A 27,026-nucleotide genomic window follows, 5' to 3' on the forward strand; every position below is an offset into this window, starting at 1 on the left:
AACCATCTGAAGAAGTGAGGTTCTTACCCACGAAAGCTTATGCTCCCAATACTTCTGTTAGTCTCAAAGGTGCCACAGGACCCTCTGTTGCTTTTTACAGATTCAGACTAACACGGCTACCCCTCTGATACATAATATATGGAGATATACCTATCTCATAGAGCTGGAAGGGACCTCAAAAGGTCATCGAGTCCAGCCCCCTGCCTTCACTAGGTAGGACTAAGTATTGATTTTTGCCCCAGATCCCTAAGTGGCCACCTCAAGGATTGAACTCACAACCCTAGGCGACCAATGCTCAAACCACTGAGCTAGCCCTCCTCCCAAATCAGTGTACCAGTCGCTTCCCCGAAATAACTAGAGTTGCACCAATTTATACCAGCTGAGGATGTGGCCCAAATAAATGAGCTTTGGCCGGTGTTAAAGCAAGAAATCCAGATAGGTGGTGTTTGCACAAATTAAGAGCAGAGATTGTAGGAGGGGGTGTTAACCATGTGGTGGAAATTCCTGTCTGTTCCAGCTGAGGAATAAGGAGAGACGGACACAGATAGTCAAGCAAGGAACCCCGGGAGGGGCGATCCGTTTATTTCAATTGCAATTGGGTTCAAGCTCATAAGTCAGCAAGAACAAAGAAAACACTTACTTACACCAAAGCATTATATGCAGTTGCTTATGATGATCTATCGCTCTATGATTGGTCAAAATTTGCTATCATTACCATACATAATTAGCAAGTTACATATATCTGCCCCTCTGGTGACCCCTTATTGTTCATTTACTTGCTCCCCACCCTTGTTATTTTGCAAACTAGGTTAGTTATCTACGGGATACAGGCACAGGGAGTTCCATTGTCTATAGGTTTGGAATTTGGCTACATTTCCTCTCGAAGGAACTTTCTGAGTTAAGATAATCTATAGCTGACACTACATGTTTCCCATGTGTACGTGACAAATTTGCCCCCTGGCCGTTAAGTAGAATAATTCTATATCAATCAGAACCAGGCAACAGAGCCGTCCCTTGGGTAGGGCGAATTGGAGCAACTGCTCTGGGCCCCGCACTTTGGGGGCCCCTGCAGGCCGGTGCAATTGGCCAGCGTGGTTGGTCCCAGAAGAGACGAAGCCGTCGCTTCCACCCCAGGCCCCTCACCCCCCTAGGGACGGCCCTCCTGGGCAAGGTACACCAGACACTTACTATCTGGTGTAAACCTATTTGCTGGAGGTCAGCTCAAAACATGAGGGTCAAGGGCCAGTGAGCCAACACCTTGATGAGAAACCCAGCCCTGGGATACCAGGGAGAGGGAAGATGTTGAGGTTGCTACTAGGTGCTGTCCCCGGCACCATCCTGTGTGTCTTTGGCTACTAGATGTCTGACGCGTGGACACCTCTTCCCCCCACGCAGAGCTTCAGGGAGGGGGTGTCTTGGCTCCTCTCTCCCATTCCTGGCGACTGCAAGGTCTGGCTTGTGGGATCCACCTTCCCATGAATAGCCTGGAGCCTGCAGCTGCTCAGAGCTTGGCAAAGGTAGTGCCAAGATACTCCTCCCTCTGCCCTCTGGGCATGCTGTTACAGAGGCTTGATATGAACTGGATGTGTGGCTTGTCTCCCTACTTGGGAGGGTGGAGGTTCTTCTATGGGGTGTTGTGTCTCTCCCAGCCAGAACCCCAGTGCATCTCAGAGCATCTGTACCGAATACTGCCTTAGAACTGGGGACATCTGCTTCAGGATTCCGTCTCCTGGGGAGGGCAAAGCAGCCCATAGAGCCTAGGATCTGACTCTGTTCTCAAAAGGTACCTGGTATGTGCTAAATTACTTGCATTAAATAGGGCTGGTCAGAAAATGAGGGATCAGGGGAAATTTCCTGCAGGAAAACCTGGCTTTTTGCTGAAAAACCAAATAGCTTCTTTTTTGATTCTGCCCGCCCACCCCGGAACCCCAGCTTGGGTTTTCCATGGAGAGCACACACTTCCCATCAAACTGTTCACTTAGTAGAAACTCCAGTTTTTCCACCCAAACTGGGTTTGGATGGAAAACTTGCAGCCAGCCCTCTTGTGGAATGCCTGGGGATCCTTGCGATCTCTGTGGCTGCAATACCTCATTCCTCAGGAATTTCACTGCCCTTTAGCACTAATGAATGGCCATGTATGGTAACCTGTCTAGACTGAGCACAGTGGTCTGGTGTTTACGTGGCCGTCTCTTTCCCTTCTGTAGCGGAGCAGGATCAGGGACATGGGCTTGTCCCCCCTGGTAGCAGCAGAGGGCTCGGCCCGGTCTCTAGTGGAAATTCTCTGCCTGTCTCAGAGCCACTCAAACTGAGTCCGTCTGGGTTCGGGGAAGCTCTCCACTCGGAAGGTCAGGTGTGCTCCGTATGCGGATCCTGCGCTAGCCATGGGCTGCTGTTAGTCTCTCACTTTCATGGACTCTAACTCATCCCGTTAATAACTCATCCTGTACTGACTCCCTTGCTCCGAGCCAAAACCCACGGAAAGGCCTCACACAGTGAGTGCTGCTCTCTTCGGCTACACTAATTTGGTCCCAGATTGCATTGGTCATCATGCCGCGAGGCTTGAGACCTGATTCTCCTTTCTCTCGCACCGCTCTGACGTGCATGTATCTCCGCTGACTTAATGGGATTACTCCTGATTTGCACCAGTGTGAGTAAAGGTTGGCCCCAGGTCTCTTTTGGAACCTCCACTTTAGCAAATGTCTTCCTTCCATTTACTACATGGGGGCTAATTCCCAGCTGACCTGTTCACTTACACCTGTACACAGGTGATGTAAATTGCTACCAAATCAGAGTGACAGTGTGCTACACCCACTTCACACTCCATCTGCACAGATGGAAGTGACATATGGTAGGTGAGAGTTGGGCCCTCCTGGCTAAACTGCCAAAAGAACTCAGAACTCTGGGTGCAAAGAACCCCTGAAAAGCTGGTCCCAATGGTAGGTGGTAAGGCCTCAAAAATCTGTCCCTGTGGCTTTCCTCAGTGGATTGGATATATCTAGGGTGACCAGACAGCAAGTGTGAAAAATCTGGACAGGGGGTGGGGGGTAATAGGAGCCTATATTAAAAAAAAGACCTAAAAATCGGGACTGTCCCTATAAAATTGGGACATCTGGTCACCCTAGATATATCTTTTCAAAGTGATTCTCCATTTCTTTCCTGCCCAGATGTCTAACCTCTCCAGGCCCCTTGGAGTTGCAGCTCCTGCCAATTACTTATCCTCTGCAAATCTCGTTAGCGTGCTGTTTACTTCCAGTAATCAGGAAGACTTTAAATCAGACCCCAGTCCCTGTGGTCCCTCTCTAGATCCCTCTCCCTCAGTTCCAGACTGTCACTAGTTTCCAGGCCACGTGAGAGTTCTCCTGGACAAATACGTGTGAATTAACTTTACAGGGGGGATTTCATGCCACACTGTTCAATACTCTACGGGAATCCAAGTACATTAAATCTGCCCTCCTCCTCTGCTAAATAACCTTTTAGTATGGCCAAAATCAACTTTTTTCCCAGTAGCTGTCCCCTCATCTCTAAATCCAAGGCACTTGCTATATAAATCATGCTCGCCCATTATGGAATGTAGAGGATGGACAGAACATCCATGAACGTTCTGAGAGGCACACAGGGAGCTGCTTTCTGCAGTGACACCTTGGTGATCTTCAGAGGGCTAATGAGGCTGGATTCTTATCTGCAGCTGTGTGTAGTCTGAGGGAGGGGAAATGGGATGGAGCTACACAGACCGCATGCATGTTCTAAGGATCTGGCCCAAGCCATGTGGGGCCAGACTTGTTAAAGAGCATGGGACCAAATTTCCAAGTGCTCAGAGCCCGTGATTGGGGCCAGGTGCTCAGCACCCAACACACCGAACTCTGTTGAAAATCTGGCCCTGTGTCGCCCTCCCTGATCCTGGCCACTGTAGACTTGTTTCAAAGTCACCCAGAGCAGGCACTGAGCAAGGTCAAGCAGCTGTTGGTCTCCTGAGGGAGAAGGGCAGTGAGTGTGGCGGGGTAACAGGTCAGGATGACCTGTTTCTCTTCAGAGAAGTAATGCTCAGATTTTCACACCCCTCAGCCCAGCGGTGGGATTCCCCCGCAGCCTGATCAGACCTGCTGTGGTTTGTGTCTGAAAGGTGGAAAAACCCATGAAACTTTTACAAGTGAAACTCCAGGGAGAGCTTGTAAAACTGGTGTTTTCAGATTGGTTCAACTATACTGGGATAAGTAAAGCAGTACAACCCCGTAGGGTGAATGCAGTTATACCAGTGTAAAAGTGCCTTATATGGGTCTGGCTTACTCCCATGTGAGAAGGGAAACAAGCTATACTTGTAGAAGCACATTTATACCAGTAGAACTGTAGCCACACTAGAAAAGTGTTGAACCAATTTAACTGTTTTGGTTTAAAAACAATAACTCACCCCCTAACTGATGAAGTTATACTGAGTATAGAGCAGGCCTGAGTGGAATGAGCATACCGAGCTAAAGATACTACGTGAAAAGCCTGCTGTTCTGGGTGCAAAATACAATAAGCAAGACCCCAGTCTACTAACAAGTTGGGCCTCCTACTACTATAGTATCCACACTTGGGGCTTGTCTAAATAGTTTAATTGAAATTGGCTTAAAACCTGATTTTCAACTTCTTCATGCAGGAGATTGTACCAATCTGATTTGTTTAAAACTGGTTGGGCCTGTGAATTTACTGATGCAAGCTAAGCCGATATAAGCGAAGCTTTAATCAGCGTAAGAGTGTCCACATGGTGTCCCACCACTTTAGTTAAACTGTTAGCACAAACTGCATGGAAAGAACATTATTAAGGTCGCACAGTCAAGCACTCAAAAGTTAGGAAATACCTGTGCAGCCTTAATCTGCGCATGTTATGATTAAGAGTGCGAGTTTGTCACGGAGGTCACGGATTCCGTGACTTTCTGTTACTTCTGCAGTGGCCAGTGCACCTGGCCCAGGGACAGCTCAAGCAGCTCCTGCACCAGTTGCACTGGCTGCTGCTGGGGAAGTCTTGGGCCACCCTGTCCTCCCCCACACACTCCCCACAGCAGCAGAAGAGTTTGGGAGTGGGAGGGGACAGGGGGTTGGGGGAGGGGACAGGGTGAGGCGGGCTCTGGGTGGCACTTACCTCGGGTGGGGCTCCCCAGAAGTGGGGACATCCCCCTCTGTCAGCTCCTAGGCAGAGGCGTGACCAGGCAGCTCTGCACATTGCCCCCGCCTACAGGCACTGCCCCCGCAGCTCCCATTGGCTACGGTTCCCGGCCAACGGGAGCTGCGAAGCTGGTGCTCTGGGTGGAGGCAGCGGTGTGCAGAGCTGCCTGGCCACCACCTGGGCCCTCCCAGCACCAGTGTGGTCCTGGGCCATGTGCCACCCCCCACTACCCCCCCCCCCCCCGAGCACCCACGGCGCCCCTGCCCCCCCAAGATTTAGTCAGGAGTATATAGTAGAAGTCATGGACAGGTCACGGGCCGTGAATTTTTGTTTACTGCCCGTGACCTGTCCGTGACTTTTACGAAAAATACCTATGACTAAAATGTAGCCTTAGTTATGATACAGTCTGTAATAATACGATCAGATACTTTTTATTTTTTCTCTAAAGGAGCCGGCCTTTGGTCAGTGCACAGGCTGGAGCTGCTGTGGGAGTGAATCAAGTTTGTGTAGTGAAGGAGGCGGTTGCCTGTAGGACCCCGACTTGTTTGTTGCAGCAGTTGAAAGGCATAGTGTGAACGAGGCAGGGAACGGCAGCAAGAGACAGGAGGGTTTGATGGTTAAGGCAGTAGAATGCTGCCGTGGAGAACTGGATTCTATCCATGTCTCTGCCACAAAGTTCCTGTGTGATGCTAGTATAATCCACACATCTCCTGGGTGTGGTGCTCTGTCGCCCTCCTGTGGCACCGAGACCACTGAGAGATTAATGAGTCTGCTACAGCCTTAGCTAAGAGCCCTGTGGCTTTTAGTTCATGCAGTAGAGCAGGGGTTCTCAGACTTTTGTACTGGTGACCCCTTTCACACAGTAAGCCTCTGAGTGCAACCTCCCTTAAATATATGAAAAAGTGTTTTTAATGTATAACACTATTATAAATGCTGGAGGCAAAGCGAGGTTTGGGGTGGAGGCTGACAGCTCACAACAGGGCCGGCTCCAGGCACCAGCCTACCAAACATGTGCTTGGGGTGGCACCTGGAGGGGGGCGGCGCTCCGGCCGGCTGGGGAGAGCGGGGCCGCGGCCGGGCTCGCCGCCCTCCCCCCGGCGCTCCGGCCGGCTGGGGAGAGCGGGGCCGCGGCAGGCTTTTTTGCCTGGGGCGGCAAAAAAGCCAGAGCCAGCCCTGGCTCACGACCCCCCATGGAATAACTTCACGGCCCCTTGAGGGGCCTGACCCCCAGTTTGAGAACCCCTGCAGTAGAGGCTCATGCATTTAGCTCCAGAGGTCCCAGGTTCGATCTTGCCCACCGACAACTGGGGTCTGTTGGCCTCACGCTAGTCTAGTCGCTTAAACCCAACTTTTCACAGGTGATCACTAACAAGTGTATCCCTCATTGTCTGGGTGCCTGGCTTGATATCCTGGGGTCTGATTTGCAGAAGTGCTGAGCGCTCACAGCTGTGGTTGAATCACTGGGAGTTGGGTTTTGAACATATCAGTGCTGTATGATGCTAAGCACTCTGAAAAATCAGGTCCTAGCAGGGCCGGCTCTGGCTTTTTTGCCGCCCCAGGCAAAAAAGCCTCCGGCCGCCGGTGGGGGCTCCGCTCTCCCCCCGGCGGCCGGGGGGAGGGCGCCGGGGGGGAGGGCGGCCGGAGCCCTGGGAGGAGGGCGGCGAGCCCCGGCGGGGGCTCCTCTCTCCCCCCAGCGGCCAGAGCGCCGGGGGCAGGGCGGTGAGCCCGCCCCCCTCCAGGTGCCGCCCCAAGCACCAGCTTGGTGGGCTGGTGCCTGGAGCCGGCCCTGGGTCCTAGGCATCTCTGATTGGGCATCCAGATTTAGTGGATACTTTTGACCTTAATCTGTCTCTGCCTCTGTTTTCCATTTGTAAAGCGAGGATAATGCTCCCTCATCTCACAGGGTTGCTATGAAAATAAATACGTTTGTGAGTCACTCAGATACTATAGCAGGAAAGGCCATGGGGAAATTAATAATTCTGCCTTCAGAGCAGTGTTTGGCAATTGTGCAGTGCATAAAGCATGGGCCACACACGAACAATAAGGAGAAAATAAAACATTGAATAACTGCTCATTAAGTGAGCGCTCTTCATATTTCAGCCTCTTCCTCTCCTCCGCCCAATCTCTGACCTTTGCCTTTGGTTAAATATTGGAAAGCTTCCATCGTGTCTCTGAATTGTTTTTCAGTGTTGGCCTTGTGTGGTTACAAACTTTTGTTAACTTGGAAGGCAGACTTCATCCACTGAGCCTGTGACAGTGTCGTCAGCCTGAAATCTGCCAGTTCCAACTAAACAGGGCCAGCTTTAGGCCAATTCCCGTGATTCCCCAGAATTGGGCCCCGCGGGTAAGAGGGCCCTGCGCCTAAGAGAGCCCCGCGCCTTAGGCTCACCCGGCGGCAGTCCGCTTCGGCGGCAAGGGGGGGGTGTCCGCTCCGGGGTCTTCAGCGGCATTTTGGTGGCAGGGGGTCCTTCAGTGCCGCGGAAGACACGGAGCGGACCCCCCGCCGCCAAAGTGCTGCCGAAGACCGGGACCGCGGAATCGGGCCCCGCAGGTCCTAAAGCCGGCCCTGCAACTAAAACCACTGAAAGTTTAGTTCCTCTCTGTAGAGTCCCTTCTTATGTAAAATTCATGCTGCGCTTTGATCAGACCCCTGGTGCCCTGTGCAGATTTCATTATACTTGCAGGAGTAGCTGGATGCAAATGTGGACGCAGACAGATCCTCAGCTAGTGTCAATTGAAACTAATGGAGCTACGCTAACTCCCATCAGTGGAGGACCAGAGCTACAGTCTTCCTGAGAACTCAACCAAGTGGGAAACAGGTGCATCAATTCTCCTCTTTCAGTTAAACTAACCATGAGGCTGCTGGCTGGCAGCTTTTAACAGCCACCATGTGTTGTAGGATTGCTAGGTGTCAATTGCTCACCGAGGTTCCGATGATGCACTGCACACCCACGTGTCAAAGTCTGGGATGCATGTACCTGAAGTTCTCATCTATAGTTATATTTTCACTGTCTGGGCAGAATATTCCCCAGTTTTCTTTTCAGATGCAATATAAATAGTGTTCAGAAGGAATGCATTTCCCCCTTGTGGGAATCATAGAATATTAGGGTTGGAAGGGGAGGTCATCTAGTTCAACCCCCTGCTCAAAGCAGGACCAATCCCCAACTAAATCCTCCCAGCCAGGGCTTTATCAAGCCTGACCTTAAAAACCTCTAATGAAGGAGATTCCACCACCTCCCTAGGTAACCCATTCCAGTGCTTCACCACCCTCCTAGTAAAAAAGTTTTTCCTAATATCCATCCTAAACCTTCCCCATTGCAACTTGAGACCATTGCCTCTTGTTCTGTCATCTGCCACAACTGAGAACAGTCTAGATCCATCCTCTTTTGAACTCCCCCTTTCAGGTAGTTGAAAGCAGCTATCAAATCCCCCCTCATTCTTCTCTTCTGCAGACTAAATAATCCCAGTTCCCTCAGCCTCTCCTCATAACTCATGTGCTCCAGCCCCCTAATCATTTTTGTTGCCCTCCGCTGGACTCTTTCCAGTTTTTCCACATCCTTCTTGTAGTGTGGGGCCCAAAACCGGACACAGTACTCCAAATGAGGCCTCACCAATGCCGAATAGAGGGGAATGATCACGTCCTTTGCTCTGCTGGCAATGCCCCTACTTATACTGGATATTAAGGTTCAACCGATCAAGACTTCTTAAATGATACCTCACATGGCAAACTTTGTACAAAACACATCGTAATCGTATGATAGTGGTGAATATAGGGGTTCCAGGGCACTACTTTGAGGTATGGAGTGTCACACTCCTCCAGACCGATTTAATCTGTGACTAAATGCTTGAATCACTTATTTAGACTGCTGTTTGGGTTGCATTGAAGGGGGTGTTGGCACAAGCGGTTACAGCTTCTTATCAGGTCCCAGTCTACCTTTCATATCAGTTGTCTTTACGGCACGATCACTGATTTGATCTCAGCTGATGCTAAAGAGCTGGAATAGGGACTTAAGTTGTCATTGTGGCTACATTTCAGTGATGATGGCATTGAAAATGTCTCTCCTGCAGGACTGTCAGGTGAATCAATGTTCTGCTTCAATGGTAGTGTTTCATTCAGTGGCACGGTTGTTCTTGGAGAATTCAAAGAAACAGATTCTCTGCCCTCTGATCATGAATTCTCTCAATCTCATCACTAATATGGACTGTTCGCTCTCCTCAAGTAGAAGTGGAATTATTTTTTTTCATTCTGTCCATTCGGTTGCTTGTTTCCTTCAACTTCATCAATGTGTGAATTGTTGGGATGCGCTAAACGTTGAATGCCCGTTTCCCATGTTGACTTGCAGCTTTCGTACTTACTGTGGCTAGAATAAGACGTCACCTAGTGAATTCAAAATCTGAAGATTGGGATAAGATGAACTCAGCAGCTTTACACAGAACTATGTTCTAAGATGCCCGGCGCAGCTTTCAGCAAATGCTAGATTCTGACAAACTTCCCTTCCTCAAATAGCTCACAACTGCACAGATTCCCTTCTCCAGAATCCTGTGACAGCTAAGTGCTACCATTAACCATGCTCCTCTTCCCACTCGCCAATGGGACATGATCAAAGTATCTGCTGAGCAAGTGGAATAAAGAAAGTAGATTGGAGAGCTTCTCTCCTCACCATCTTGTAACACACGAAGGGGACGTGCAATGAAACTGAAAGGTGGCAAACTCAAAACCCACCAAAAAAACCAACCTTTTCACACACACAATGTGTGACTTAGACTGTGGAACTCATTGCCACAGGATATCACTGAGGTCAAGAATTTAGCATTGACTGTTATAACTCTGGATATTCTTGTAATCCATATAAATCTCTGATCCCTCTTTGAGTCTTGTGAACAAACTCTGAAGGGCTACAAAAACCTCATGGTTTAATCCAGTCATTTATTAGCAGGGGTTAGGATGATGCCTTAATGGGGGGGCAGATTATCTCACATCTGTCTACAGGGGGAGGGGGTTGCACCTTCCTCTGAAGCATCTGGTACTGGCCACTGTCAGATGGGACACTGGACTACACTGGCCAGACCCCTGATCTGGTCTGGTCTTTCCTATGTTCATTGACTACACCCTGTCCCTCTCCTTGACTCTCCTGTCCTCCTACCAACACTGAACCCTTAGAATAACGCTCTTGCTGCTTTCTGATCCCTGCTGCAGTTCCTGCCAGTTGGGTTTTCCCCACTCAGTGTTCAAGCTCTCATGTGTGAGTTGTGGACTGAGTGCGCATGTGGTGGGGGGAGGAGGACATTGTTCAATCTATCAGAAGACCTCTCTCCGCTAGCAGTCCCACAAGCCCATATTTCTGTGAGGTAAACTGAGGCTGCTTTGTATATTGGGGAATCTATTTATACCATGTTCACAGCTGAAATCTCTTGTGGTAGACTTGCTAGGAGACCCCAACCCATGCGCAACCTCTCTTAGGCCACGTCTGCATCATTAAACCTGTCAGACAACTGGGGTCAAACAGGGCTCATCCCAACCCCTCTCCGACAACTGCTCCTGAAAAAAGCTGTTCCACTGAGGGGGACAATCAGTTGGATTCAGTGCCTGCTGTAGCAAATCCTGCTAGACAGCTTGGTACTGAACTTGGTTGCAGCTGCCTCTGGGGTTGAACACCGCACACGCAGGAGCACTGAACAACAGATATGTGTATCTGTCTGAAACTACAAGGTGGCCTTTGGTTGGCTGGTTACTACAGATGGAATTTGCCCAGGAGTAGTGGGGGGAGAGCGGGAAGGGGACAGATTGAGGGGTAGGGGGTGATGGATCTCTCTGTCCCTTCTGAAACAGGGGAGGCTGGTATCTGACATAGGGCGGTGGGCAAATGCTTAGGATTGTACTGTAAGGGTCAGAGAAGCTCTGTTCTAATCACAGAAGTGGCCTTCCCAGAGTTCTGTCCTGGGAATTGCAGTGTCTACCTGGGCTGCCTCTGGCCTGGTGCTGTACGGCTTTGTTGTTCTCCAGGGAGCCGCCCTTTTTGAGCGGGACTGAGCTCCCTCCCACCCCAGCCAAGTGAAATTAGATTCTGAGAAACAGTCCTTTTAAGGCCATCCAGGGCTCTGGACCAGGATGATCTGGCTGAAAGGGAGGGATTTCGCAGCAGCCAGACGCAGCAGAAAGGAAAATGCACAAACCCCAGCCTGCAGGGCACCGGGGAGGAGCAAGGAGGGGCAGACTGCTGGAGTTAATCTTTTAACTAAGTGAGTCACCCTGCCCATAAGACACCCTTAGGTGGTCCCTTGACACAATCCCCCATCCTAGGTAGCTTTTTATCCCTGCAACCCCGGCAGGCCACTTAAATATATTTGGTATTGGAATGTTCTGCTGTGACTCAGGAACTGCTAGCAAGGCCTAGCCGCCGGGTCAGCCCTCTTCACAGCTCCGCCAATGCGTGAGTCCTGTCCTGCAGCCTCCCCTGCTAGCCTGGTGCAGGGCTCAGGCCTGTCCCTCAGGCTACGTCTACACTTGAAACGCTTCAGCGTCAATGCTACCTATGCGGACGGGAGGGGTTCTCACATTGCTGGTGTTTAACCACCTTCCCTAGAGGTCGTAGCCAGGTTGACGGAAGAATTCTTCCATTGACCAAGTGCTGTCTACGCCGGGGGTGAGGTCAGCTTAACTCCGTCTCTCCGGGGGGTGGATTTTTCACACCCCTGAGAGATGAAGCTATGCTGCTGTAACTTTTTCAGTGGAGACCATCCCTCAGTCCTGACCTGGAGCTCTCTGCTGTCCCAGTCCTGAGTCCATGCCTACTTGAACCTAGGCTAAGATCACCAAACTCATTTCATTAGTGACTGACCGGAAGGCCTGGCCTAAACTAAAAAGCTAGGTTGACCCAGCTGTGTTGCTAAGGGGTGTGAAAAACCCATTCTCCTGAGTGATGTAGTAAAGCCAACCTAACCCCCGGTCAATGGAAGAATTCTTCCGCTGCTTAGCTACTGTCTCATGGGGCAGAGGTGGATTAACTACAGCGATGGGAGGACCCTTCCTGTTGCCTTAGTGAGTGTCTACACTACAGCGTCGCAGCCATGCCACTTGTGCATTTCAAGTGTAGACAAGCCCTAATTCAGGGATTTTGTGGAATATTTTATGTAGCTCTTTCATTCCCGCAAGATCTCGACCTCTCCTGTGACAGAAGAACGACAGCCTGACGCTGCCAATGCTCGGGTGAGCAATCTCCCTGGGACTGTGTGGGCAGGTGGAGTTTGCAGCCTCACCTCTCAGTCTAAAGTGTTTCTACTGCAGTGATGGGGCCGGATCTGAGGGTCTCACTGTCTTCAGTGCACTTATTCTCCTCAACCATCTGTGAGGCAGGGCAGGGGTATTACCCCATTGTACAGACAGGGGACCTGAGGCACAGGGAGGCTGTGACTTGCCCAAGGTTATATAGGGAGTCAGAGAGAGAATAAGGAATGGCCCCCAGACCCAGGCTATTTTTCCCCCCCCCCCCCCCTCGCCTCCTCCCCTGCAACCACTGAACCATGCGTCCTATTCATCAGAGCTGTAGTACTAAAGCTGGTGGAGGCAGTTAACTCTTCTGGCTGGTGTGTGGCGTCCGTCTGGGCAAACCCGTCTGTATCTCTTGGGAACTTGCCCTGCTGCTTTCATTAATGTTGTGCCAAAGAGCACAAGGCTGCATGTTCCCACCGGGGTGCATGGTCCTTGGAATAATCTCTCTACCTGGCTGCACGGCACCAAAGCAAGCACTGTCCCAACTGCTCTACAGCCCAGTGCCATAGGGCTGGCAGGGGCAGAGGATGAGACTGGCCTAGGAAGGGTATCGGTGCCTGCAATGCATTGAGAAACCAGTTTACATGATGGCTTATGTCTTGTTCTGTCCTTGTGGGTTAGCTGAAGGCCTGATCCTGATTGATTCCTCGGCATTTTTTAAAACTTGGGGTTGCCAGTGGAGGGCCTCAACTCGGTGGTCCCCTTCTGATACCTTTTTGGCATTGAGTTTCCAGGAAAAGAGGAGACCCCATAGGAAGTCCCCCTTTCCACCCCCTACAGCCAAGTTAGAACTTCAGGGCTGGCCTAGACAAGACAAATGTCACAAAACATTTAATTGCCAAGTTTGTGGGCATGTCTCCAGATATCCTGTGTTTCCTTGATTCTCTTCTCTGGTGTTGGATCCAAGATAAAACTAAAATCTCCCGGGAACAGGGAGGCCAGGTGGAAGGCTAATACAGGGCTAATACTCCAATAGCGTGTGCAGTTGGGGTGTGGGGAGGACTGCGGAATCTGGGTATACGTGGCACAGTCACAGATGTTGTCTCTTGCCTTTATCTGGGATCCCCTTCCCCTCTCTCATCCTCACCAGCAGCTGTTGGACAGATGTTCAGAGAGTGGGCGATTCTAGTGACACTTTTCAGGCTGCTCCTCCAGTCCTCTCATCCCCCACACTCCAGCCAGCCAGACCCTGAGGAATGTTGCCCCAGGCCTGTTGCTTTGTCATTCCACTGGGAGATAACTAGGGCCCAGAATATGGGGTGAGACTCTCTTGGTCTGTCTCAGCCTGTGCAGATTCTCTTCTCCTCCTCCCCACCTTCCAGCTCTCATTCCTTTACCCTTTTATAACAGGGAGTTGCTGGTTCTCTCTGGCCTGGTGAACAGTGCAGGGTCAGCTGTGCCCAAAGGGTACAAAAGTTCCCATGTCCAGTGGTGATAGTATGGTGAGGGGCACCTCAGACAGACCTGGGGCCCAGGAGAAGTGCTGTTAACCTATCCTGCAGTGCTGTTCATCTAGATTCCTTGGGCTCAGGGGTCCAAGGAAATGGGGAAATTCCTGTACCTCCGGCAGAGCAACGAAGAGGCATCTCATTTCTCCACGTTGTAGGGGTGCAAATCTCTGTTGCGTGCCCCGTGACACAGGAATCTGATCTCCTTCCCATGCCCCATCTAGCACTCATGGGTAGCTGAATCGCCACACGGAGCAGAGAGAGCCGGATCTAGGCTGGAGCTGCTGAGGACAACACTGACTGGCAGCCAGTGTCTGACCCATGTACCAAATGCATCCCACCACTCTTCCCTTATACCCAGGGGCGCCTGCACTAACTACAAGCACCAGAATGCAATGCTCCAGCTCCAGGCAAGAAAGTTCTGGGACACAAGTGGAAACATTGCTGGGATTTGCAGGCAATGCCAGCGTATGCAGCTCCAATCTGTTTATTACGTGACTTAGGTGCAGTGCGTGTGCTCTCGTTGGAGCCTACACACCTGGGTTTTGAATTGTCCCCGTGACATTAGGATCTTTCCCTGGCACCTGCGGGGTGTCCTGGCCCTTTCCCAGGATTCTAATTGCACCGTCCAGCAGTTGCCTTGCTCAGTCCTGTTGGGGTGAATCTGTTTTTTCCTGTCTGTTTTCCACAGGATGCCGAACTGGGGCGGAGGGAAGAAATGCGGCGTATGCCAGAAGGCCGTGTACTTCGCCGAGGAGGTGCAGTGCGAAGGCAACAGCTTCCACAAGTCCTGCTTCTTGTGCCGTGAGTACAGCGCCCCGCGGGGTCCTGGCCTTTACGTTGACATGGCAACGCCCTGGCCTGCTTGCTCTTGCCAGCGATGTAAACATGCTCCCGCCACTGCAGAGCAGACCCAGACAGCTGACATTTGGCTAATTACTGCTGGGCTGGGAGCAGCTCTCCGTTCTCCTCCAGACTCGGGGAAGGAATTTTTGCAAAGCACCGTGGGTGATTTAGGGACTGAAATGTCAGGGGTACTTTGGGAAAACATCCATGCAACTTCCACCCCCACATTGCTAAATGAAACACTAACCCTAAACCACACTAGGGTCTAAAGTGCAGGCCCCCTAGATGCCTAAAGGCACCATTTTAAAGCCCTGACTGTACCACCCCACAGCAAAGCCATGCTAGCGGTGCTGAGGGCTAGAAACTCCATGAGGGCACATCTCAGCACCGCCTTTGAATGAAGAGGGAAGGGTTTGTGTGGAGCCTTGCAGGCGGCTGGAGTGTGGCCTTTGAACCCTGCAGGACCTGGGGATCTGTGGACGGAGGATGCTGCTTTGCCTTGTGCTTGCTGGCCATTCTGGTGACCAAATGCCTGCAGCATGCCTGATGCCTGGGCCCCCCTCACCTGTCTGGCAGTCGTAGCCTCAGCCCATCCCTGCGGCGGTCTCCACATGCCGCCCAGCACTGGAAAGGATGCAGACATGGAGCGGCAACTGACGTGCTAGCTCCCACCTGGGTGGACGTCACCTGTGCTCAGAGAAACGTGGGGTTGGGTCGTGCAGCTGCTTTCCACTGCTGGCACCTGCTGTCCCAAGAAATGTAGTTCCCCAGAGATCATAACTTGCAGGGGAAGGGGAGGCGTTTCCACGGAATCCGGAGTTTATGCAACGACACAGGATCTCCCCACCCGACAGGTGCACTCCAGTGTCTGCTTCCCTGCACAGGAAATGGGGCCCGCCTGCAAGCCCTGGTCGGTTTGCTTCTCCCCAGTGTAAGGCTACATGTGAACTACAGAGCCCAGGTACCCCCCAGCACGGGTGCAGCATACACTGACAGGAGTTTTTCTGCCTGTGTAGGAACAGCACCTTCCCAAAGGACATGGGCTGTGCCCACAGAAGCACACTTCTGTCAGCATAGCTGTGTCTACACTGGGGCTTTTGCCAGCATTGCTCTATTGGCTGTGGATGTGTGTTCCTCCCCCCTACACAGATGTAGCTATGCAAGTGTTAAGTGTAGATTAAGGGTACGTCTACACTACGAGATTAATTCGAATTTAGATAATTCGAATTTGGGAAACAGATTGTATAAATTCGATTGTGCGCGGCCACACTAAGCACATTAATTCGGTTTTTAACCACATTAATTCGGTGGTGTGCGGCCACACTACCCCATTAATTTTAACCACATTAATTCGGTGGTGTGCGGCCACACTACCCCTAATTCGAATTAACAAAATCGATTTTGGTGCTACTCCGCTCGTCGGGGTGGAGTACAGAAATCGATTTTAAGTGCCCTTTAATTCGAAGTAACTGGCTCCGTTGTGTGGACGGGTTAAGGATTAATTCGGATTAACGCAGCTGAATCCGAATTAAAGTCGTAGTGTAGACCAGGCCTAAATGTTTAAATGCCCGATGGCTCAGCTGGTGGGGATTTGCTGAACCGCTGGGCTAGATGGGCTCCAAATACCAGCCCAGCTCTGCTACAGAGGGCTCGGGAAGCTCCTAACCCACGGAAATTCCTGACATAACCCTCCTTACATGGCAAAAATTGTCCTTTTCCTTTTCCTTTCCCCCCCCTACTCTCCAAGCACAGAGAGCGCCCAGGGAGCAGCTGCCCAGGAGGAAAAGCACCATATTTAGTCATGGGGATGGGAAGTGCAGATTTAAGATCCCATATTTAGGTGAAAAGCGCTGGGCCGTCAGAGCATTCCGAGGGGAGTGCTCAGCTCTGTGTTTGCATTCTTGAAACATTGTTTAAGGGCAAGAAATTTTTCTTCTGGCAAGGAGACAAGCAGGCCTCCGGGAGCGGCTTCCTGCTGACATTTAAGGCATGCGTGTGGGATGGGGGTTGAGTCTGTCAGTCACACACCAGTGTCTGGCTCTTGCTGGGCTAGCTGCTGTTTCCCTCCTCCAGCCTCTTTGTTCCTTTACAGCCAGAGGTAGGTAAACATCAACAGGCTGCCAGCTGGGATGTTGTGAGCCCTGTCCCCCCTCTGATCCTGCCCCTTCCAGCCTCCTCCCTGCCCCAACAACTTCCTCTTGGATTATCTGATCCAGCACTAGGGCTTGGAGGTCAAGTGTGTCTAAGCCTCCAAAAGTGCTGTCTGTGCTGCCTGTCATCGGCTAGTTCTAAGCTGCCAGTCTCCTGATTGGCAGGAGCATGCTCCAGTTGGGGTTGGCCCGGACCGAGCCGGACTCTCTCCCAGCACGCACACTTTCTGCTGTCGTCCCATGGAGCCGATCCCTTGAAGGTTGGAATCACTGACCGTCCATGCAGACCTCCCCTGCCTGCACCATTCCTGATTAACCCTTAGAACGGTGCAGATGAGCTTTGTAAAGGGATTTCATAACTTGTCATTTCTCAAATTGCATTCACTCTGCCCACTGGCAGCACTGGGGTTAATGTCAATTTCACCTTTTAGCTCTGAACTTGCTGGCTTTTACCTGGGCGGGTGGGTTGGTTGTTTTTTAACTCATACCAATGTTCCTGTTCTCTCCACGCTCCTTATTAACAAAGGTTTTGTCTGGGAATTTCCTTACTCCTTAAAATCTGACACATGATATGTCTTGGGAGGACTGATGCTCTCAGACTCGCCAGTGTGTTCTGGCTGCCCAGAAGCCAGAGATGACCTATAAACTCCTGGCCAAGGTCTGAGAGTGACATGCCCCTTGTTCCTCTCCAGTGGTCTGTAAAAAGAACCTGGACAGCACCACCGTGGCTGTGCATGGGGAAGAGATCTATTGCAAGTCCTGCTACGGCAAGAAGTATGGCCCCAAAGGCTACGGCTATGGGCAGGGAGCAGGGACCCTGAGCACCGACAAGGGAGAGTCGCTGGGAATCAAATCCGAAGAGTGAGTTGGAGCCTTCATTTCAAAAATAGTGGCTATAAAAGGGAATTGGAGAGAGGCACCCCCATCCCAGCGCTGGGCTTTGGGGGCCCCAGAGGGGAGGGGCACTGGGGACCCCGGGGAGCTGAGCAGCTCTGTGAGCATTTCCTGTTCTAAAGAGATCCTGCTTTCTACCACGTCTTTCTATTTCCGTGTAAAGTTCTGCACTCTCCTGACCCCTAGTAGTCAGCAGTTTGGCTGGCAGGCTCTTCCCAGCCTTGTAAACGCTAACCTCTGCCCAGGATCCTCTGACTGGGTCAGTCTAGTGCCTGGCTGCAGCTGGGCGTCTAGCTGAGCCATTCACCTGCTGAGACGAGGCCCCCTACCGTTAACAAAGGCAGCCCTGAGAACAGAATCAAGCTGGCAGCTAAAACGTAACCTAGCAGGAGCCTAACGAGACCAGTAGCCCTTGCCCTCCTGGGTAGTTCAAATGACCAGGAAGAACGGGAGGTCTCTACTCTTGGGCCCAATACAATCAAAGCCTGGCTTAGGCTATGTCTACACTCAAAATGCTTCAGTGGCACAGCTGCAGTGCTTCGGTGTAGACACTCGTACAGCAAATGAGTGACAGGAGGGGATCTCCCCTTGCTGTGGTTAATGCACCTCCCCAAGAGGCAGTAGCTAGGTCGAGTTCTTATATCGACTTAGTGCTGTCTACGCTGCGGGTTAGCTTGGCTTAACTACGTCGCTCAGGGGGGTGGATTTTCACCCCCCTGAGCAATGTCGCTGGGTCGCACACATTTTCTTGTGTACACCAGCCCTTCAGCCGTGTCTTCACTGCCAAGCAAAGGTGTATGTTTACTGTGTCATTGCTATCTGGAGGTGGCCTCACTGTAAAATCCCAGAGGCGCTGGAGTTCTTACCTGGATGGAGTTCATCATCATCAAGGCAAATCCCAAAGGGACGTAGCCCCCTTGACGATCGAGCGCCACCTGGATCAATCTCGAGCTAGGTCCTTCAGACGATCTTGCCCAATGTTCAGGCTACAGGTAGGTCTGCATTGCAGCCAGGGGTGTGACGTGCAGCTTGTGTAGCCAGACCTGCGCTAGCCGTACTCTAGCTAGCTTGGCAAAAATAGAAGTGAAGCCGTCATGGTGTGGGCGTCCGTGTAGGCTGTGCAAGGCTGCCTGACCCCCTGGGTACGTTCTCATTTGTGCATCCCATGGTGATGCCTGCAGCACTGCACCCTCACTTCTCTTTTCAGAGAGCTACTTAGAATACAGCTAGCTACATGAGCTGCCACTGCGCTCGCGCACACATACTGCAGTGTAGACGTTCCCTTAGAATCATAGAATATCAGGGTTGGAAGGGACCTCAGGAGGTCATCTAGTCCAACCCCCTGCTCAAAGCAGGACCAATCCCCAGTCCCCAATCCCTTGGTCCATCATGGGCCACCGAAGCCTTTGGTGCGCACGTGATCCCCAGCCGTGCAGCAGCATCCCTTGGTAAGTGCACTTTGTAATTCGTTGGTCTTCCATCCTAATAACATGTCCATACCAAGAGAGCTGCTGACACCGAACCAGTGCTGACGGTGGGTGCTGGGTTCGGCTACAAAAAGCCAGTCGAGGTCAATCTCAGGTGCAGGGTACAGGGTTGACTCCCCTAGCTCCATCGAGCGAAGGACTCCGGTGCCTCATCTCCACTTGGGTTTTAGGGCAGGAGCCAACTCAAGCCAGCAGCCGTGCTGTAAACACCCACCTTCAGGGGCAGTGCAGCCCTCGCCTGGTGCTCCTTGCAGAGCTGGTCAAACAGCAGCAAGGATTTGACAAAATGTTGTGCTGAAGTCTTGAACTTTCACCCCAGGGGGGCAGCTCCCATGTGCATCCCCCATTCAGAGCAGGGCGGCTTATAGCACCTGGGAAGCCATCCATGGGGTGGGAGGAGCTTCTCCGGCCAGAATTGCTGGCTCCCTGTAGCATGATGGGAGTGACAGTGACTCTAGCCTGCCTTCTCCCTGATCTGTCAGGGCTTCGCTTCGCTAACGGAGGCAGGTCTCCCATAGAGCACACCGGCGGGAGAGTCTGTAGCCTGTGTGCCCCCTGCGGGGAATGTTCTAACCCTTCTCTCCCAGTGTGTAGATGCCCAGAGCTTCCGAAGGGCTCAGCCTCCAACGGGAACCCATGTGCTGAGCCCTTCTCACAGTCTGGCCCTAGCAGAGACTCTCTTCTTCCCTGAATGTGGAGCCCCTCTGTCTCATCAGCCATCTCTGTCTGCCGCTGCTTCCCAGTCATGCAGGCCAGGTAACTAACTCTCCCTAACTGGAATCCCACAGGAGCCAGCCTCACCGGCCCACCAACAACCCCAATGCCTCCAAGTTGGCCCAGAAGGTGGGCGGTGCCGACGGCTGCCCCCGCTGCGGGCAGGCCGTGTATGCTGCTGAGAAGGTGATTGGCGCTGGGAAGGTAAGACAGCAGTGTCATGCGGGGAGCTGACTGCAGGGTGGTGGTTCCTGAGCCAGCATGTGGCTGGGAGCTCTGAAAGGCTCCATGGGCCAAGCCCAGATGCTATCATGGGCCAGATGTCCAGCACCCACAAATGGGGCTGGATTTTTAAGAGCTCAGCTAGTGCCCAACGTGCTGTGAGCTTTCTGGAGAATCTGGCCCCTATGGGTGGTGCTGGCCCCTTCTGAAAATTCTTGTCTTTATGGTACATACAGGTGGCAGAGAGCCACACGCATGGGGTAGCCACAGGTCCTCTCCATCTCCCTGATCCTGGGGGATTATGGCTGGTCCCTTCTCCTGCCCCCCTCCCCATGCCCTGGGAGGAGAATGATATGCCTCACAGGCCTGGGCTGGAACACACGTCTGCTGCAAGGAAACTGCCACGTTGGCATTCTCCCCTTAGGCTCTAGAAGGCTGGATCTGGCTTCCACAGCCCAGTTCACCCAGCTGCTGGCTTCCTAAGTCTTCAGTCCATTGGCTCCTCTCTCGTCCAGCGCTGGCCCCTGCATGAGGCAGGGTGATGAAGTCTCCAGACTCTTTGGGTTTTCCCCTGGCTTTGCCCTGTGAACAATTACAGCTCTGCTAACGCAGCTGTAACATCTCCTGCTATTCCAGTCCTAGACTCTGTCCCGCCCACCAGGAATTCTGTGCAGTCCTGACCTGCAGCACCCTCCATTAGTCCAGCCTGACTCGTGTTACTGGGTCCTCAGTGGGGCTGTGATCCCCATATGCGTAGCTAGGACTACTGGGGCCATGTCCCATGGTTCTACGTGCTGCAGCAAGCTGAGCTGCTCTGAGTCTCTCCCAGTGAATTGTGGGAGAACTTGTCTGTCCTGGGCACATGAAATTGTGGGAAGGCATCGGAGGACTACTGGCTTTCAAGTGGGTTTAGCTCAGTGGTTCTCAACCTGCGGGCCACTTGCGGCCCAATCAGCACCAAGCTGCGGCCCATGTGACATCCTCAGGGCCATAGAGGTTGTATTGGATGTGGCCCACAATGGTAAATAGGTTGAGAACCACTGGTAGCCTGTGTCCTCACTGCAAAGTGGGTGGGTCACCAGCCTGAGCGGAAGTGGCCAGCTAGCCTGGGTTGAAAGCACCATAAACTCGAGTGAGAGGGTTTTGTGTGTGGACGGGAGGGGGGTTAGGGAAACACCCAGGTAAGAACCCGTTGTGACCCTGCAGTGAAAACAGACCCTTAGAGTAAAGATCTGGGCACAGTGTTTAGTGGGAGACTTTGCATTCTACATCTTTAAGTAGCTGAAGCTGGAAACGTTGCTGTGTCTAAACAAATTGAGAGAGGATACAAGCCGATAGTTCTGCTGCTGGTGGTGGTGGCATAATTCCGCCTGTTGTCTCTGCCTCCTGCCTCAACCCCAAGTCCACATTTTATTTTCCCAAAATGGTTCCATGTTTCCCAAAGCAGTTTTTTTTTTTTAAACGCCTGTGTCAGCAGCTCTCGCTATTTGCAGCTTAACTGATTTATCCATTAGGAACTCGGGGAGCAGCTAGGAGAGCCCTAGTTTTAAAAGTCAGCCTGGTGCCTTTGGTCTCAACATCGGGGTGTAACTTTCCTTGGTGTGCCTGTTCTAGTTCTAGTGCTTTAGGATGCGTTCATCTCTAGAATACGGAGCCAGGGGCTCTCGCCAGAGCCTTAGGTGGTGCGAATCGAATCACCACCGCTTGGCTGACTTTAGAGGAGTTGTGCTGATCAACAGCAGCCTAATGTTTAAGAGTTAACTCTTTACTGGAGCAAATCCTAAACTATGGGTGGCTGGTAGTTTGGAAACAAGATTAAAGGAGCATGTTTTATCTGTGATGTGTTTCATGCATGACTGGTTGAGATCCGGGTTAGACCAGCCTCTGAAATCCCACTCTCCTGGAATCTTTTCTGATGAGCCAGTTAGTTTCGTCTCACCAGGGTAATGAGTGGTTTTCCCTGAGCTGATCCGCTGGATGCAGGGGTAGCCCATGCTCACAGCATGGCTCTGTCTGAGGTCCTGGGGTCAGTCCCTGATGCAGACAACCCGTCGAGGGGCATCGTGTTACGTGGGGAATGGAATATGTGAGCTAGGCTAGGGCAGGACGCTGTTTCCCAGGGAAATTCTGGCTGTGACTTGGGACTTGTGCTCAGAAGCTTTAAAACCTCTTTAAGGAGGGGCCGGGCACTGAGGATCCTGCCCAGACAAAAGGAAGTGCGATAAAAGCCAACCCTTCCATGTAATGTTGGGGATACCAGCCAGGGACTGCGAAGGGGTAAAGCCAAGGGTGTGCTGCTAGAAACAGCTACACTGGGGGGACCTGAGTACCACAGAGTCACGCTCACCTTAAATCCACCGTCCCATGGAGTGGAGATCAAGCCTCACTGGTCTGACCCGGGCTCTAGCATGGCTGAATCCCTTCTGGGGAGAATGGGATTGTGACCGGGGCCTCGGGACAGGCACTTTTCACTGTACAGCTTCCCCTGCGGCGGGGCCCTGGGGGTACTGCCGGGGAGAGCCAGGAACTGACATGCCCAGGGGTGGCTCTATGTTTTTTGCCGCCCCAAGCATGGCAGTCAGGTGGAGGGCGGTGTGCTGGTCGCCGCGAGGGTGGCAATCAGGCAGCCTTCGGTGGCGTTTCTGCGGGTGATCTGCCGGTCCCGCGCCTTCGGCGTACCCGCCGCCGAATTGCCGCCAAAGCCACGGGACTGGTGGACCTCCTGCAGGCATGCCGCCGAACGCAGCCAGACTGCCGCCCTCACAGCGACTGGCAGGCCGCCACCCACAGCTTGCCGCCCCAGGCACACGCTTGCTGCGCTTGGACATGCCCTGGGTGTCCTACCGGTGGGCGACTGCCTGAACGGCCCCCTGCTGTGCTCCCCGCCCCCTCTGACCACTCTCTGCTCCTCTCCCTGCAGTCGTGGCACAAGGCCTGTTTCCGGTGCGCCAAGTGCGGCAAAGGCCTGGAATCCACCACGCTGGCTGACAAAGATGGGGAGATCTACTGCAAAGGTGAGCGCCCCCCTTCCCAGCGTGCTGGCATCCCCGGGACCTGGGGGAGAGAGGAGTCCAGAGCAAGGTGGGGGAGGGGGCATTGCGGGGGTGCATCTTCAGGGAGAATGAATTGCTGGCCCCAAACCAGCACACGAGATGCTGAGAATTGTAGGTCCTGCTAAAACACTGGGGGGTAGCTGATATTGAAATGTGAATGGAGGGAGGTGCTGTCCGAATGGCCCCAGAGGGGCAGGGATGTACCCGGGGAGCACCCCGCGTATGGGAACAGCGAGCACTCGGACTCTCTAGTGGCCTGGCACCTTGTGGGTGCTTGTGGGTTAACGCCGCGCCGGCCACATGGGCTGCAGAACCACTGGATCTCTCCCCATCTAGCACCTACAGATGACCTCCCCCTGCTCCACTGGGGCCATAGCCAGGCTGGTCTAGGTTTGTGGGGGCGGCTGGTGGCCTCTGGAAGTGCCAAGTGAGTCTAACATGTCAGTGTCTTTCAATGGGAGTCTGTAAAACCCCTAATGCTTCTGCTTTTGAAAGAGGTGGGCAGTGCCCACCCTGCCTGCCCTAGTAGCCCCCTGGGGGGCAAGGGCATCACTGCCTTCATTTCCCCTTCCTGCCTATGGGGCTGTTGCCACCACATCCTCCCCTCCTCTCCCCCTCCCCCCCCGGGGGGAAAGCCAGGCTCCTTTGCAGCTGTTCCCAAAGTGCTGCAGCCGGCAGCCGGGTTGCCCATGTGTGACTCGCTGCAGAGTCTCCTTGTGTGTGGCCCCAGCTCCGTACGGGGGAACTTGCCCTGCCGCTGCCCGGGTTTGTGTCCCTTCCGGTTGGTCTCCGGGGTGGACAATCGCATAACTTTCATTGCACCAAACTCTGCCCGAAACCAGAGACTCTGCCGTCCCTGATGATTATCCCGGGAGCTCTGCCCAGGGCTCACTGACAGTGACACTGGGGGGTTGTCACTTGATGAGGGCCGGCGTGTGGGTGGGATCTAGGAGAAGGGAGAGAACTCCATGTGAGCCTGATCTCTGGGGTTCAGCTGGGAACTCTTGTCCACATCGAGCAGTAGAGGTGAGAAACTAACCCAGGGTAAACTTTAAACCCCCTCCCCTGCCCCGGCAGCCAGCTAACAAGGGCAACTATCTCCAGGCTGGGGGAGAGTTGCAGTGGATAGGGAACCAGGCTGGGAGCCAGGACGCCTAGGTTCTGCTCCCAGCTCTGCCACTGACATTGCTGCGTGATCTTGGGCAAGTCAGTTCCCCCCCTTTGTGCCTCAGTTTCTCTTGTTCATAAAGGGCTTTGAGATCCTCTGATGAAAGGTGTTAACCAGTCCCCATGTGCTTGTTTCTTCACCCTGTTTCCGCCTGCCTGAGAGATGGGGCCGGATCTGAACTCTGGGAACGAGCCTATTTCAACACTGACCCCACACATTAAAACCACCTCCCCCCTCATCCTTATGTCCCCCGTGGCTGGCACCCCTCCCTTCCCTGTGTCATCATCACTCATGGCTTCTCCCCTCCCGCAGGATGCTACGCTAAGAACTTTGGGCCCAAAGGGTTTGGCTTCGGGCAGGGAGCCGGCGCGCTCATCCACTCCGAGTGAGCCGTCAGGATTGGCTCCTCCACATCTCCCCTGCAGTGCCGAGCGCTTCGCCGATACCAAGCTCGTCCAGACTGGCCTTCAATCGTGGATCAAGGCAGCCCGGTCCTTCCCCCACTTCCTGCCAGTGCTTCTGTCAATAAACTCCTGCTTATTCTAACTAGACCACCACCCAGTTGCCTGCTGGTTTCCTGACCCAAAGCTCACTGAACTAACAGGAATCTTCCTGTTGACAGCCGTGGGCTTTGGCTCAGGAGCAAACAGCCCTAGCATAGGCCAAATGGCCTTGACGCCCTCACACGCTCGTGCAGAGAACTTTCCACGCAGCTGGGGAGTGTCACTTTGTAGGTAATAGGCTCACCTGTGAAACCTGGGTGCTCTGAGGCTCTGAATGCAGCCAGCCATTGGGACGTCAGAGGTGTATAACAAGCCTTATTCGATCGTTCCTAGATGTAAAAAAATCAAAGCTGGCAAATGATTGGGGCTTGTGGGTGGGTTATTGTTTGTCTGGAGACAGAGGGAGACAGAGATCCAGTGACTGATGTGAGCGAGAGATAGAGGGAGAGGAGAATATTTTTTAAATTGTGTATTGTATTAAAAATACTAATTGGAGGAACAGTCCAATATAAATCACCAGCCAGCTCCCCAGTGGTGTACATCGTTATAGCTCCATTGACTTCAATACAGCAATGTGAAGTTACACCCTGGTTCTAAATCTAGTAAACTAGTGCCCTTTCAAAAGTGGCCACTGACTCAGATTGCCTCGGGTCTGGGGGGCCGACAGGGTGCTGATCTCTTTCAGAACCACTGCAGCTCCCACTGATTTCCAAACGGTACTTGGCACATCTGAAACTCCAGCCCCAAGCTGCCTGTTACGGTGTTCCTAAAAAACGATGCCCAGCGTCACTGGCTAACTTGGAAACGTTTGGCCCAGATTTCTCTTCCCGCATTACTAACAGCACCGTAGCCTATTAACCCGAGAGCGTAGAAACAATCCAACTTGCTTTTCACTGTTTATGCCACGGTTTTGTGTTTCTCTCAGCTTGAACATTGAGGTCAATTTCATGCTTGTTTCACAGTTGATGCCGCAGTGTTTGGGTTGAAAACTCTGCCCGGAAATGTTTGTATGTTTTAAAAAAAACCAGGGCCAGTTTTGCCCTCAGTTACAGTGCTGTATGAACAAACAAACTTTCCCCACTACAGTTGTCATTATGGGGCTACAGGTGCGGCTTTGCTTTCATGGGCTCAGATGCCATCTTGAGCAGAATAGAAAGATGCAAAAACTGACCAAGGAATAATAGAACATGGGGTCACACAGAGCATTCTATGGGTTTATACCTAAAACTTCACTAATTCACTTGGCATCATTCCTTCCCTTCAGGGTGTTACCTGGGCAAAGATCACAGCTTTCATTTCTCCTGTTTCCTCCTGAAGCAGAGATGTCTAGGATTCCACATACCTTTTCCACAGTGCAGGAGAAACATTATGTTGCAATATTTCTACTGTATGTGCCATGTACAAGGATTTCGTTCAAGCAAAATTATGTATTCAATAAAGCTCTGAGAATGAGGCTTTTGTTCAGTCTCTTCTTTCCCTAGCAATAAGAGGAGGGATTAGTCACATCAGAGGGGAAGCTCCTTCTTTGGCTTCATGTGAAACTGACTCTGTAGGAAGGGAACAGGCTGCTACTTTTAGAGAGCTGGATCAAAGCTACTTTATTACCCCACTGCTTAGGTCATCAGCAGGATTTGAACCTGGGACTATCAGTGTTATACTATTAGCTACTTGTATTTCTTCTAGCTGGTAGCAGTACTAGACTCTTACTAGGAGCAGCATATGGGAGACACAGGCCATATGCTGTGCTAAAGTAGGTTATACTGTATTAACTAGTCGGGTCACAAGTGGCATGAGTTTAATCTCACCCTGGGGCCCCAATTTCTCCACCCCACTGATGCCCAATCTGTGGGCATCTAAGCCCAGGGCAGGAGCGACTCTGAGTCAGGCCTGGGCTGCAATAGCAGAGCTACCTGGCTTATCCCTCATTAACTTCAGTCCCAAGCACTGCAGCGTGTGTAAGGGACCCAGGCTGGAGCTGCTGCCCCTCCCCCCCCCCCCCCCCCCCGGGCCCCCGGGGCGGGGGCCCCCCCCCCCCCCCCCCCCCCCCAGCGGGTTCCAGGGGTCTGGATCCTTCATTCACCATCTTCGCCTGTTTCCCAGGAGCTCTTTCCATCACGGCTCTGGCATC

General features: G+C 52.4%; 1 protein-coding gene across 1 annotated transcript; it reads left to right on the top strand.

The window, feature by feature from the left end:
• Positions 1-14,532: 14,532 nt before the first annotated feature.
• CSRP1 (cysteine and glycine rich protein 1) lies at positions 14,533-26,350 on the top strand. The gene is made up of 5 exons (XM_024224470.2): positions 14,533-14,665; positions 17,550-17,718; positions 20,027-20,156; positions 23,095-23,188; positions 24,708-26,350. Exons 1-5 carry the CDS (start codon positions 14,554-14,556, stop codon positions 24,782-24,784), a joined length of 582 nt encoding a protein of 193 aa, XP_024080238.1. The 5' UTR covers positions 14,533-14,553; the 3' UTR covers positions 24,785-26,350.
• Positions 26,351-27,026: the final 676 nt, after the last annotated feature.

Source organism: Terrapene carolina, unplaced genomic scaffold, assembly GCF_002925995.2.
Source record: "Terrapene carolina triunguis isolate 2854851 unplaced genomic scaffold, T_m_triunguis-2.0 Scaffold191, whole genome shotgun sequence".
Classification (NCBI taxonomy): domain Eukaryota; kingdom Metazoa; phylum Chordata; order Testudines; family Emydidae; genus Terrapene; species Terrapene triunguis.

Bases quoted from the DNA above. Each gene is read 5' to 3' on its own strand.
- CSRP1 (XM_024224470.2), top strand. From the start codon at position 14,554: ATGCCGAACTGGGGCGGAGGGAAGAAATGCGGCGTATGCCAGAAGGCC. The intron at 14,666-17,549 runs GTGAGTACAGCG...GTTCCTCTCCAG, and splicing joins CAAGTCCTGCTTCTTGTGCC to TGGTCTGTAAAAAGAACCTG. The intron at 23,189-24,707 runs GTGAGCGCCCCC...CCCCTCCCGCAG, and splicing joins TGGGGAGATCTACTGCAAAG to GATGCTACGCTAAGAACTTT.